Raw genomic sequence first — 13,767 nt, 5'->3', positions numbered from 1 at the left:
TCGGCGCTTCATTAGAACCCTCCGGCGGCTCAGCAGTGCCCCCCAGCGGACGCCTGCCCACCTCCTAGCCTCGCATCCACCGCTCCTAGGTCTTTGCACTGCCTGCAACAGATGGCTTTCTGTGGCCTCTTCCGGGAAGCGCCCCGACCCCCAGGGCCCCTCTTTTCACGTCCTCAGCTGTCACTGCTTTGCTCCAGCCCCTCCGTGTGTGTCCCTTCCGCCTTCAGCGGGGTGTTTGGACGTCAGTGCCCAGCGCAGCGGGGACCATGAAAGAGGGCTGAGAAACCATTGCCACGCAAGAGACGCAGTTCTCACGTTCAGTGAAACCTGAAGTCGAGTTGCGCTCTGTGGTTAAACAGGTTTCTTAAAAGCTTACTTCCTTATTCCAGGAATCTGCAAGGGCTGGCCCCGGGGGTGGGGTACTTACATTACAGCCAGAAAAAAAAAAAAAAACCAAAAACCAGCACCTGTGAAAGGGACACACATGGGTGCACAGAGCCGTGCTAAGGTCTGAACTGGAACTTAGAGGCAGGCTCTGGCCTCTCGCCAAGCCCTGGGCTGAGAACAGAGGTGGCCAGCTGGCAGCCTGCTGGTCATATGTGGCCCGTGGACGCACTTTGGCCCACACACTGGTTTTGGTTTTTTTCATTTCTGTTTTTATTTTTAATGTGAAAAGTTGCCAACACCAGCTTAAAACTCGAAGCATCTGGCCAGCTGGGGCTTCTGTACCCACAGGGGCAGCAACGGGCACGTGCTCTAGGCCCCAGCGTCCCCTCCCTGTTGTCTGAGAACCGCATGTTCCTGTCATTGAGGCCTGGGGGACAAGGTCTCTGCCCTACTCCTGGTGTGGCCGTGGCACTGTGCTTGGTGCTGGATGTGTCCTCACCGCCCAGGGGCATCCACAGCCTGAGGCTTTGCAGGGCCTTGGGGCTGCTCGGCAGCGTCCCTCTTTCCTCGTCTCCCTCGGCATGATGACACAGACTCTTTTCCTCCCCAGGACAAGGGGGATGCTGGGGCCAAGGAGCTGGACAGCTTGAACAGCGACCGGCTGCGGACCGTCCAGCTCAATGTCTGCAGCAGCGAGGAGGTGGAGAAAGCGGTGGAGGTGGTGCGCGCGGGCCTGAAGGACCCTGAGAAAGGTCAGGGGCCGCGGGGGCGGGCGCGGGGCTGTGTGGAGGGACCCTTCCCGGAGGCCACTCCGTTGGCCGCCATGCTGCCCACAGGCTCTTGTGGACCCCGGGGTTGAGTTGCGGTATGTGGGGGGGGGGTTCTCCATCAGGGAGCAGTGCGCTGAGAGGCAGGGCAGCACGAGACAGGGTTTGGTGCAGCCTTGGGGGTGGGGTGGGAAGCCGGTCAGTGTGGCAGAGACCGGGCAAGGTGGTTCCCGGCGCAGTGGAGCGTGGACAGCCGTGGGAGCAGCTCTGTTGGCTGGGACAGGTTTGGGTCTCATTCAGGGTTAGTGGAGAGGGGAGAGGGAGGTGGGCCAGGCCTTGGGTGCCGAGCGAGGGAGCCCCTGCAGGGGCTGCCCTGAGTGGAATGGGCTGGCTGGACGTGAGCTCACTCTGGGGACTGCAGAGGCCACATATGGCACCGTTCCGTGCGGGAGTGTGAATCCAAGAGTTGTGGCCTAAGGTGGGCATTGGGAAAGAGGAGGGGTCAGGGGTGAGGACAGGGGGAGGAGCCCATCATAGCGGGACTCAGTGGCTCAGATGGGAGGGCAAGAGGTATCCACCCTGCGTGCCCTAGTGCCCATGGGGCCCCCTGGTGGAGACCAGGTGCCCCTGGGAGGCGAGGCTGGGAGTGGGGGAGGGACTCCATGGGCGAAGCTGGGGCCAGCGGTCCAGAAGCTAAACCGAACAGGAGGTTTAGGGGCCAGCGCCAGCGGAGTGGATGCTGCAGGAGGTTCTTGTTGCTAAGGACTCAAGGGCCCCCCCAGTTCAGCCGTGGGGTGCTTGGGGAGAGGGGCTCTGTTGTACATCTGCAGGGGCCAGCTCTCCTAAGCCGCTGGGGGTGGGGTGGGCAGGGAGTAAGGCAGACGTCCTGCGCCTGAGCGGGGCTCTCCGTGCTGAGCGAGGCTGAAACGCCAGGGTCTCCAAGCCCCTGTCGCGGACCCAACCCCTGCTTGGTCTGGGCCGCCCCCGCCCGGGCCCTCGGCGCGCCGCAGGCCTCGCGGGACATCTGCTTCATAATTAACAGGCGGGCCGGCGTGCGGGTCCCACTCGGGAAAGGCGGGCGGAGTCCCACCGGGGTGATCCGCGGGCATCGGCGGGGGGAGCAGCACGCGGCGCCGGGAAGCCGCCTCCTCACTGGCCGCGGCGAGGGAGCGGCCGCGCACGGCCCTGGGAGGGGCACCGTCCTCGCCGGCGCTGCTCAGGGCCGTGCTCCTGGTCCCCGCCACAGATGGAGCTGCCCGCAGCCCCGGGCCACACGGAGAGCCCCCTGCCCTGCGGGGCGGCTCAAGGCCCAGCGCCAGCCTTGATGCAAAGTTCTCCCCGGCGCTGTGTCCCCCGGCGCGTTCCAGGGAGGGCTTGCAACAGCTCACCCCCACCTGACGTAGCCAACACTGCAGTCTGTGGGAAAGATCTGGACACTTTTTTAGGTCTGAGAAAGAAAAGAAACCCGTCAGACACGGGGCTGCGTGCCCTTCCTCCCTGCCCCCTGCCCTCATCCGAGCCTCGGAGCTGTGGTTTTCCCGGAGACGCCTCGCAGATTCCCGCGGTCTCGGGAGATGCTGGCTGTGAACGCCAGATGGCGCCCTCGCAGAGTCCTCAGCACGGCGCGTGCGGACCGGATCCTGGCGGCAGGGGGCGCTGCCCGCTCCTTGCTCCTGGCCGCGGGGCGCCTCCTGAGAGCCGGTCGGCTGCCCTGCGCCGTGGCTGGGGGGAACCGTTGCTTCCCGAGCCTGAGGATCCAGCCCAGGGGGTGGGATGAAGGGCTTGTGTGATGAGAGCAGCTGGGCCTGTGCCACAGCCGCCTTCCCACAGCGGGACTCCGAGGGCCTGGACATCTGGAGCCCGTGACCGCCCTCCTCACCCCGCCCCGGGAAAGCTGCGTGGGCGGCTGCAGGCAGCTGTGGGCACGGCCTGATCCTGGCACCCCGTGGCTTTATCAGTTGGCCAGCCAACATTGGGTGCCTGCTGAGCGCCTAAAGGGGCGTGACCCGGGGAGGCGGTTGAATACCGGCCAAGTGGAAGTCTGCGGCGCTGGGACACGACCCCTGAGGAGCAGGGTGGCGTTGTGGGCATTATATGGTAGATGGGGGAGACCCTGAGTCATAGGCACCCTCCATCTGCTTTTGCGAAGGCTGGGGTTACTCTGGGCTTTGCCTCTTAATTGAAGTGTGAGCTTGAACCTGAACCTGCACCTGTGTGGGCCTTAGCTTGCTTGTCCGCGAAGTGGACACAGTGCTCTGCCAGCCCTCCAGTGCTCTCCTAGATCCCAGCACTGCAGGAGCCTGGGTGGAATTCTGACACAGGCTGCCCTCAGGCTGAGGGGTCGGGTGTGTGTGTGGGGGGGGGGGGTTACAGGAGAGGCGGGAGGGCTTCCACGTCAGGAGGGTCAGACTTGGAGAGGGCGGAGCGAGCGAGGCGCATGCGCAAGAGTACTGGGGGGGGGGGCTAGCTGAGGACTCCTGGGTTGGGGAGAGAGCCCCGGTCTGCAGGCTGGGTGAGCAAGGTGACGAGGACCCAAGCCAATGCAAGTGGAGACAGGAGGGAAGAAGGGACTCTCAGGACCCAGCCCAGGGCGCCCTCGCAGCATGGGCTAAGCATGCTGCCACACAGACATGGTCCAAGTCCCAGCCGTCCCATCTGCAGGGGCCCCAGGGCCATTTAGCAAACACTTAATAGTTGGCTGGGAGTTGAGGTGTACTTAGCTCAGGGCGGGGCGGCTGTCATCCTGGTCTGTCAGCATTGTTTTGTTTTTTTTTTTTTGTTTTTTTTTTTGACAGGCAGAGTGGACAGTGAGAGAGAGACAGAGAGAAAGATCTTCCTTTGCCGTTGGTTCACCCTCCAGTGGCCACCGCGGCCAGAACGCTGTGGCCAGCGCACCGCGCTGATCCGAAGCCAGGAGCCAGGTACTTATCCTGGTCTCCCATGTGGTGCAGGGCCCAAGTACTTGGGCCATCCTCCACTGCACTCCCGGGCCACAGCAGAGAGCTGGCCTGGAAGAGGAGCAACCAGGACTAGAACCTGGTGTGCCGGCGCAGCAAGGTGGAGGATTAGCCTAGTGAGCCGCGGCGCCAGCCATTAATTTTTTTTTTTTTTTTTTTTTGGTCAGCATTGTTAACTCTCCCCATGCCTGCTCAGGTGGAGGAGCAATGAGGGAGCTGGAGGGGTCCGGGGCAGCCAGAGACAGAGCAGCAGATGTGGGCAGCCTGGGGGCTGGATGTGAGGCTGGACTGGGGGTCAGCAGGAGGAGACTGGGGTTGGACGAGCGCCCTGACTGCCTGCAGGAATGGAGGTGACGCCGAGGCTGCTCAGGGAGACCTCTGTCACCAAGGCCCGCAGGAATGCTGCAGTGGACTTAGTGGGGACAGAGAGCTGCTGGTCCATGAGCTGTCGCTGCTGTCAAGTCCCAGGTCAAGGTGGCACTTCGCTGAGTGGTCGTGTCAGATGCCATTGTCCTGTTTGCAGGAGGTAAAAAGGATTGTGTGCATGTTAGATCATGCGATGCTGTCTCATATGAGCCAAACATATAGGAGCTAGAAAAGTCCAGAAGCGTAAAGCGCATGTAGCTGCTTCACAACACGGAAGAAGCAGACCCAGGGCAGAACCCTGGGTGCACCTGTCCCAGCGGAGGCAGGTGGAGGACGGCTTCAGGGAGGAGACAGTGTCACGGGCCGTTTGTAGTGTTCATGCTGAGGGAGGCTGAGGACGGTGAAGGCTGGGGGGCAGGGTCCTCAGCAGGCAGCGGCCCAGAGACCCCGAGGAGTGCAGGGTGGGGGTCAGCAGCAGAGCTGGGTGCCCAGGATGGGGGGTGGGGGGGGGATGGCGAGTGGAGAGGGTGTGCACCTGCTGTGGAGGGAGCAGGGCAGACAGCTGGAGGAGGGTCTGTTAGGCAGGGAGATGCAGTATTTAGAGACAGCCTGCCACATACTATGCACTGATTAAGCGCCTGATGTGTACAGCCTCGGAGAGAAGGAGCCAGGGGCAAGGTTGGTGACGGGTGGAGCACTGGCCAGGCAGAGTGCAGGGCGGCTTCTGCGAGATGCAGAGAACACAGGAGCCCGTTGGGAGAGGGCAGGTGTTGTCGTGGGTGGCCCGTCACGTCGTGAATGTCCACGGTGAGGTCCCTGGTGAGGCCCCTGCACAGCAAGGTGGGGAGCGACAGGGAGCTCTTCACGGACACTTTGTTAGCCAGCAGCTTCCTTTCCCTGATGAAGGTCCTTATTCCTCCGTAATTAGCGGAGGCAGCAGAGGTCAGCTGAGGAAGCTTTAATTTGGGCAGCACAGAAGGAAAGCAGTAGAGACCAATTACTCCGTCAGTCATCCGCACAAAACCCGTTCCCATGATTAACTCGGAAAGTGAGCAGGCCACTCGCAGGGCTATGTTCTCGCAGCAGGGGGCGCCCTGGGGCCGGGGTGGGGGGCTGCTCTGGGGCTGTGCCTGTGTATTTCCTCAAGAGGTGGGGCTCAGCGGTGTCCTGAGGCCACGCCCCTCTACCCCTGCACCCCAGAAAACTGCGGAACAAGGCTGCCCCCTCCTGGCCGCACTGCCCAGCCGTCCCCAGCAGGACTCTGACTGGGGAAGGGAGCCTGCGCTTCCCCTCAAGGCCTAACTTTCCCCGGCAGTAGAGTAATTAATAGACTGCGCTCTACAGAACCTTCCAGCACCAGCATTCACGGTCTCCAAAGGCAGCTGGGCCCTGGCTGGGCCTGCAGGAAGCAGTCCACCCACTGCACTGCTCCGGCCCCGCCCTCGGCCCTCAGCCCCAAGCCCACAGAGACCAGAGGTGGGCACGCAGGGTGTGGTGAGAAGCTCCTGGTGTCACGGGGCTCTGACGAGGAAGAGGAGGGAGTGAAGTCGTGGTTAGGAGGGCCTCAGGGTGGGGCAGGCCTGGGCCTGCCCTGTGAGCCCCTAACCTGCTGTGTCGCCTTGAAACGTGGTCCCTGCTCTGCTAGTCCAGAGGGGGCTTGGCCTGGAAGCCCCCCGAGGTCCCCCTGGCTTCTATAATGAAAGCTCAGACGTAGGGGTAAGCCAGTCAGTGCGAGGTGTGGGGTGACACTGGGTGGAGCAGAGCGGGAGTGAGTGAGTGAGGTGGGGTGCAAGGCTGGGGCAACCCTGGGTCCTGAGGGGCCCAGACGATCAGTCCAGGCAGACAGCGCGCGCCTGACTCCAGGGAGGCTGACCGCCTGCGCTCTCTGCCCTCCATCTCCTGTCGCGCTGGGCCCACTCCAGAAAGTTTCTTGGGCGTGAGGCTGGGAGGTCCCCTGGAGGTCCCAGGGGGAGGGGCTGGGCGGTCCTCGGGAGGTCCCGGGGGAGGGGCACAGCGGCAGGGTGGGGGCTGGGTGGCATCTGGTGACCCCGGCTCTGTGTCCCCGGGCAGGCGTGTGGGGCCTGGTGAACAATGCGGGCATCTCGACGTTCGGGGAGGTGGAGTTCACCAGCATGGAAACCTACAAGGAGGTGGCCGAAGTGAACCTCTGGGGCACGGTGCGGGTAACAAAGTCCTTCCTTCCGCTCGTCCGCAGGGCCAAAGGTGAGCCAAAGAGGGAGCCCCTGCCTGCCCCCCCGCACCTGCCCACAATGAAACACGTGCCCCCGCAGAGCCGGCATCCAAGCCCATGGGCTCCACTGGACCTGGGCTGGGGGTGGCAAAGACCCCAGGCTGGGTAGGGGAGGGGGCGAGTGGCCTGCAGGAGGAGGAGGTAGGAGGTCAGCCGTGTGCGCACCAAGGGCTGAGAGATGATGGCGGCTGTCCCGCTCTGGGGGCCTCCCCTAGAGAAAGCGTCCCCATCCCTAGGCCGTGCTTACGTGCACGTCGGCACACCCATTGCGTAGGCTATCATACTGCAGTTATAGACATTGTGGTATTAAGAAATTATAGTCCCCCGATCAGGATTAGAAGTTTGGGAAACAGACAAAATACCCAGGCCACCGGCTCAGCCAAGTTTAAGCAGAGCCCCCACACAGCCACTGCCTCCACTTTCCTCCCTAGAACAGCCGACAACTGTGGGAAGAGGGCCAGGCCGGTGGGTATGGGTGCAGAGGGCAGCTGGGGGCTTTGGGAAAGAAACCCCAACCCCGCCGGGACTCGGAACCCAGGGGTTTCTGGAAAACACTTCTCTCTGGATGCGTCCCTTCCTGGGTGCACACAGGGACGGGCTGGCCCCAGGCCCACCTGACCTCATGCAGTCAGGCTGAGCAGGATTCACCTCTGACCCCAGCGGCCCCAGGGTTGGGGCCATCCTCCCCGGGTGCCATCCTCCCTGGGTACCTGAGGCTGCTCACGTGCCCTCGCCCTGAAGTCAGGCTCAGGAACCCCGCACCTGCCCCAGCTGCGTCTCGGGCTGCGGGGCCATCCTGTCTGGCTTCTAAGTTGTGGGCGTGCTGCCCTCTGCTGGCAGGCTTGCTTCTCGTGCCCCCCTGGGCCCCTGGGCAGATCTGGGAGGCTGAGGCGCCTGTGTGGGGCCCAGCTGCTCTGCAGCACCAAAGGAGAAAGCCCGGCAGTCCGGGTGGCTCAGCCGTGGTTCCCGCGGGGCCGCGGAAGCGTGCCAGCCCTGGCCCCTGAGCAGGGCTCGCCCTCCCTCTCTGCAGGCCGCGTGGTCAACATCAGCAGCATGCTGGGCCGCATGGCCAACCCGGCCCGCTCCCCGTACTGCATCACCAAGTTCGGGGTGGAGGCCTTCTCCGACTGCCTGCGCTATGAGATGCACCCGCTGGGCGTGAAGGTGAGCGTGGTGGAGCCGGGCAACTTCATCGCAGCCACCAGCCTGTACAGCCCTGAGCGCATCCAGGCCATCGCCCGGAAGATGTGGGACGAGCTGCCCGAGGTCGTGCGCCAGGACTACGGCAGGAAGTACTTCGACGAGAAGATCGCCAAGATGGAGACCTACTGCAACAGCGGCTCCACGGACACCACGCCCGTCATCGACGCCGTCACGCACGCGCTGACCGCCGCCACGCCGCACACCCGCTACCACCCCATGGACTACTACTGGTGGCTGCGGATGCAGGTCATGACGCACCTGCCTGGGGCCATCTCCGACAGGATCTACATACACTGAAGAGCTGAGCCCTGCTGGGGAGGGAGGGAGGGCGAGAGGAGCTCCCGCGGCCACGGTTGGGTACCCAAACTCCCAAGAGGCCCGTTCCCGGGTTAGCATCCAGCAGAGGGCGTCGGCCCGCCTGTCTTGCTCACACAGTGAGTGGCTCAGGCCTTCACACACCCGGTGCTTCTTGGCAGGCAGGCAGGGCCCTCACCACCCCTGGTGCACTTGTCTATCTGGAGTTGATTTCCTACCGATTTGGGGGAAACCTCTTTATATTAAAAGCAGATTTATTATAGAGTATCATCCAAATTCCTTTACATATTGGATGCCAAAGCAGCCATTCAAAAAAAAATGTATCTTATTTGACCCATAAGCCAACCTCATGGTACAAAGGACAGATCTGGTTTTCTCTTGTTCTTGGAGAAGTCAGAGAGCACCCACGAAATAAGCCTTTTGTGGTTCATCAGTGGCCCAGGTCACGGGCCTGCCCTGCTGCGGCTGTGCAAACAGCTGGTGCTTTGCATTCCAGGGCTGCCTTTGGCTCCACTCATCTGAGAACCCTCTGACTGCGCCCTCCCCTGGGCCCCAAACACCAGGGCCTGCGTGTGCTCCTGGGCCAGCCTGCGGCGCTGTGGAGAGGGCGTGGGGCTGTTCTGGAGACTGCGATTTGAAAGTCTCCAAGCTGCGTTAGGGCCTGGGCTACGTGCGTGTGAGGTGCTCTCCGGCTAGGAGGGCCTGCTGGGCGCTGCCTGGGCGTCCTGGGGCTGGTGTTGATGGGGCGTCCTTGGCGGGAGCAGCGATGCTGAGGCAGGCCTGAGGCAGCCTGTCCCTGCGTTCTCTGCCTGTCTCACCTGGTGCTCACACTGCCACGCACACCTGCTGCGTGGGGCTTCAGCGTGGCCTTCACCAAGGCTCACTTCCTGCTGTGGCCTTACTTTGTTTTTATTTATTTATACTTCATTTTATGTATACAAAATGCAGAGAGAGAGAAAGAGATATATTTCCTCTGCTGGTTCAGTCCGCAAATGCCCACAACAGCCAGGGATGGGCCAGGACAAAGCCAGGAGTCTGGGATGCAGTCAGGGTCTCTCATGTGGGGGGCAGGGACCCATGTACTTGAACCTGCTGCCTCCCAGTGTGTGCATTAGCAGGGAGCTGGAATAGGAACTGAAACCCAGGTACCCTGATACGGGTTCAGGTGTCCCAAGCTGGGTCATCACTGCACCGAATGCCCGCCGCTGTATTTGTAATTAAGAGGCCAGGCAGAGCCTGTGTTGTCACTTCCCAGGATTGAATTGCCAAGGGCCTGGATGTTTAGACCCAAGCCAGACACCACCACTGTCGCTCCCCGTCTTCGTGGAGGAACGACACTGGACCCGCTGTTCTTTCGTCTGCTCGGCCCTCCCCGGGTTTGCTGCTGGTTCTTCCTGGGTTGGCTACCGACCCTTCCACCTCCGTGGAAGGGCGGTTCCCCCTGGCCACTTTCCCCACTTCCGCAGGGGAGCGGCACACCGCTGGCCGGCTCTCTCGGGGGCTGCACAGGTGTTCCCTCAGATGTTCCCCTTAGATGTTCCTGGTGCATGTTGTCTCTCTCCTCCTTTATAGTCCTCTTCCACCAATCCCAACTCTGCTACCCACACGTCGAGTACGCTGCTCTCCTCCAATCAGGAGTAAGTCCTACAGTTTATTGGTTGAACTGGAGGCAGCTGTGTAGAAGCTGTTTCTCCTCTCCCAGCGCCATATTGTGGGAGAGCAGATACATAGAATAAGTCTTAATTCCAGTAACTTAGTCTAGTCCGAGTTGCTCCCCACACACCACCCTCCAGGAAGCTGCCCGCCTAAGCACGGAGCGCCAGCCTTGCAAACTTACCTAGCTTCTCCACCTCCCTTTGGAAGGACTAAATCTGCCACTAGGGGGCGTGCCACTGCTTCTGTAGCGGGACCCAGGAACTTCCACCCAAGCCCAGGGTCTCTCAAAGGGTGCAACCCCCCACCCCCAGGGAAACTGCCTGAGAGCAAAAGCGAGGCCCCTTTACAGACAGCATCCCTGCTGTTCCAGCAGCTGCCTGGCTTGAGCCTGGATTCCAGTGCCAGGAGATGGCAGAAGATCTCGGGCAGCTGGCACAGGCCCTGAGGCTCGGACGTGCCAAGGGAAGGGGGTCTCACAATGAGCAAATTCAGCTTTGCCTTGGCGCCTTTGTCCCCTCCGCCCTGCAACAGGGATGCCCTGTCCCACTTCCTGTCTGCAGGGTGAGACCAGGAGGGCCTGGGGGAAGGGACACAGGCAGGGCTGAAAGCCTGCGCTGCCCAGGGAGGTGTTGACATAACAGGAAGATGCTTTTCTGCCACAGAACTTGCCTCTAGCAGGAGCCTTTCAGAATCACATTTCTACGTCTTGGGAGAATTTGTTCTCATGGTGAATTTTAATAAAGGAAATGGACGTGACACTTGGCGTGACTGGGCGTCCCCAGTGGGGAGCAGAGGAGGCTCTGAGCGCCCGTCAGCAGCCAGCTGATGGCCGGTGAAGCTGTGCCGGGGGTCGGGGGTCTTGGCAGTCAGCGGGCACTGCAGGATCAGCCTGCAGACTCTCCCCACTTGGAGTTTGTGTCCCAGGGATTGAAAAGCCCAGGGCACGCCCCTCCATACAATCTCGATGCCACTCCAAACTTGGCCTTCGCCACTCAGTGTGTGCCAGCTTCCAGCCTACATGGGTACAAGATGTAGTGTTAAGTCTTCAAAGGAGGGGGTGGGCAGAATACAGGTAGTTGTCCCCATTCTAGAGATACACGACTGAGGCCCACAGAGGGGAAGTGACAGTGGATCGGGGACAGAGCCGGGTCGGGACGAGTCTCCTGGACGTTACGATGCACCCTCCCAGCATGCCGAGGCTCCCAGCAGCCCGGGGAGCCAAGCCAGTGGGTCGCCAGCCACCCAGACCCTCGTGCTTGTTAGCAGGCGGGGGCTGTTGTGGTGGGTAGGGAGGAGCCCTTCCAGAAGCTGCCCCACCCTGCTGGGATCAGATGGCGCCCACAGGCCACCTTGGGAGGGAACGAGAGGGGCTCCAGCACCCTTACCATGGCAGGGTTCCTGAGGACATCCTGCTGCCCCCCAGCCCCGGCCTCTGAAGGGTCGTCCATCACCCAGGCCGTGGGGCCTCCTCAGCCAGCAGGCCCCGGGCCAGTGCGGTGAACTGAACTACCCCTTCCAAAATTCATAAACGGAAGCCCTAATCCTCATGAGACTACACTTTGAGACAGGATAGTCATGGTCAAAGGAGGATTAGTGGCCTTCTGAAGAGAGGCAGAGGGGCTGGCGTCGTGACACAGCAGGTTATGTTGCCCCCTGTGACGTCAGCATCCTATATCAGGGCACCAGTTCGAGGCTGCTCTGCTTCCATCCAGCTCCCTGCTAATGTGCCTGGGAAAGCAGTGGAGGATGGCCCAAGTGCTTGGGCCCCTGCAATTTTGGCCTGGCCCAGCCCCATCCATCGTGGCCAGGTGGAAAATAAATGAGTATATGGACAGCCCCCATCCTACCCCATCACTATGCCTTTCAAATAAAATAAAAACAAGAACACATCTTTTAAAAAGAGAGAAAGAGATCTGCACAGCTCAGACTTCCAGCCTCTAGAACTGTGCCAGTGCTTTTCTGCTGTTTAAGCCACCTAGTCTACAGCATTGGCTACAACCGCCTGAGCTGCCCAGTGCAGCCAGGGACCGAGCATCCATGATCTTGTTTGATTCTCCCCCGGGGCCTGGGGGGGCAGGGAGAGGATTAGCAGTCCCTGCAGGTCCCAGTCTGTCCCCCACTGGGTGCGACCTGAGCCTCAGGCAAGTGGAGAGGGAGGGAGCTGAAAATCTGGAGCTGCAGGTAGAGGGTTCAGGCCTCCCCCAGCCCCTCTGTCTATGGGGCCCCTGCTCTGGTGACTCCAGCCAGCCTGGACCCCTCCCTTGGTGCCTGGAGACTGGCTGAGGGCTTTCACAAGATGCTCTCGGGGGCGCCTTGCTACCAGGCAAAGCCTGTGCTTCTCATTCCATCTGGGACCAAGAGGCTACCCGAGCAGGTGACTGGCCACCCAGCCCTGCCTAGCACAAGCTGCCGGGGCCACGCCCCTGCCGCTGATGGCAGGAAGCCTGCCAAAGAACTCCACGTGTGAGGTCTGTTCACTTCCTGGCTCTGCAAACCTGTGCCAGTCTCTGCTGGGGCAGGTGGCCACATGAGCGAGCAGAGGCTCCGGGTTACAGGTGGGCTCGGGTGCAGGGCTGAGCAGTCCCCAGCCAGCGCACGCCTCCTCTCACCTGGCAGGTAGGCAGGGTGGGGCCGTTAGATCATTTCACAGATAAGGAAACAGGCTTTTCCAAGTCTCTCCCCAAGAGAGGGACAGAGGCAAGGGGCCAAGCCCCATCTAACCTCCAACCCAGAGCCAGGGATGCATGTAAAGCAGGGCAGATGGCACCAGGATCTAAAATAAGGAGGGAAAAAATACCTCCATTATGTAACAGCGAGAGACGTCTTGCAGCCTGGGCACAGCAGCGACCACAGAGTACTGCCACGCGCTCCAGCTCCTCCTTCCTGCTCAGTGGGCTCTGAGCCCCGCTGCCTGGCTCGGCGTGCAGGGGGAGCCCGTGGCAGCCCTGTGGCAGCAAATCTGCCTCGGCTGGCCCAGCACACGGGGGCAGGCCCTGGGAACCCTGAACCCCAAACCTTGTCCCGCCCTCCCAGGGCTTGAGGCAGGAGGAGGACTGAGCTGGGGAAGTATAGCAGTAACTGCTCAGAGGCAGGGAACCAAGAGCTGGGGCCGTGGTGGGGACCACACAAGTGGCTGGGGCTGAGAGATGCAGCGAGGACATCCACCACTCAGAGACGGAAAGAGGACTTGGCCCACACCAAGCCTGACCTCAGCCTGCTGGGGGAGGAGCCTGGCAGCCAGTGCCTGGGCCTCACCAGGGCCATGCGGCTCCCTACTCCCACGAGAGCATTTTCTTGGTTCAGACGAAATTAATCCAAAAGACTGAGCCATAAACCCACCACCTCTGGGGCAGGCGTTTTCCTAGGAGTCAAGCGACTGGTTAAGACAGGCTTGTCCCATACTGGAGCGCCTGGCTTTCAGCCCTGGATCGGGCTCCCAATCCCAGCTTCCTGCTTCCAGGGAGGCAGCAGGTGGTGGTTAAGAAGGTGGGCCCCTCGGCCGGCGCCGTGGCTCACTAGGCTAATCCTCCGCCTTGCGGCGCCAGCACACCGGGTTCTAGTCCCAGTCAGGGCGCCGGATTCTGTCCCAGTTGCCCCTCTTCCAGGCCAGCTCTCTGCTGTGGCCAGGGAGTGCAGTGGAGGATGGCCTAAGTACTTGGGCCCTGCACCCCATGGGAGACCAGGAGAAGCACCTGGCTCTGCACCCCATGGGAGACCAGGAGAAGCACCTGGCTCCTGCCATCGGATCAGCGCAGTGCGCAGGCTGCAGCGCGCCGGCCGCGGCGGCCATTGGAGGGTGAACCAACGGCAAAGGAAGACCTTTCTCTCTGTCTCTCTCTCTCACTGTCCACTCTGCCTGTCAAAA

At 61.6% G+C, this 13,767-nt stretch overlaps 1 protein-coding gene across 5 annotated transcripts in view; it reads left to right on the top strand.

The window, feature by feature from the left end:
- BDH1 (3-hydroxybutyrate dehydrogenase 1) overlaps nucleotides 1-8,508 on the top strand; it is a 37,070-nt gene extending 28,562 nt beyond the window's left edge. For all 5 annotated transcript variants that reach the window (XM_051818943.2, XM_051818941.2, XM_051818945.2 and 2 more), the window contains exons 5-7: nucleotides 998-1,139; nucleotides 6,548-6,700; nucleotides 7,759-8,508. In XM_051818943.2, the coding sequence (XP_051674903.1) occupies nucleotides 998-1,139; nucleotides 6,548-6,700; nucleotides 7,759-8,228 (765 nt within the window). In that variant the 3' untranslated portion in view covers nucleotides 8,229-8,508. The remainder of the gene's footprint in view (nucleotides 1-997; nucleotides 1,140-6,547; nucleotides 6,701-7,758) is intronic.
- The last annotated feature ends 5,259 nt before the right edge of the window (nucleotides 8,509-13,767 follow it).

Source organism: Oryctolagus cuniculus, chromosome 4, assembly GCF_964237555.1.
Source record: "Oryctolagus cuniculus chromosome 4, mOryCun1.1, whole genome shotgun sequence".
Lineage (NCBI taxonomy): Eukaryota > Metazoa > Chordata > Mammalia > Lagomorpha > Leporidae > Oryctolagus > Oryctolagus cuniculus.
Note: the sequence above shows the minus strand (reverse complement) of the source record. Positions and strands in the feature narration are given on the sequence as shown.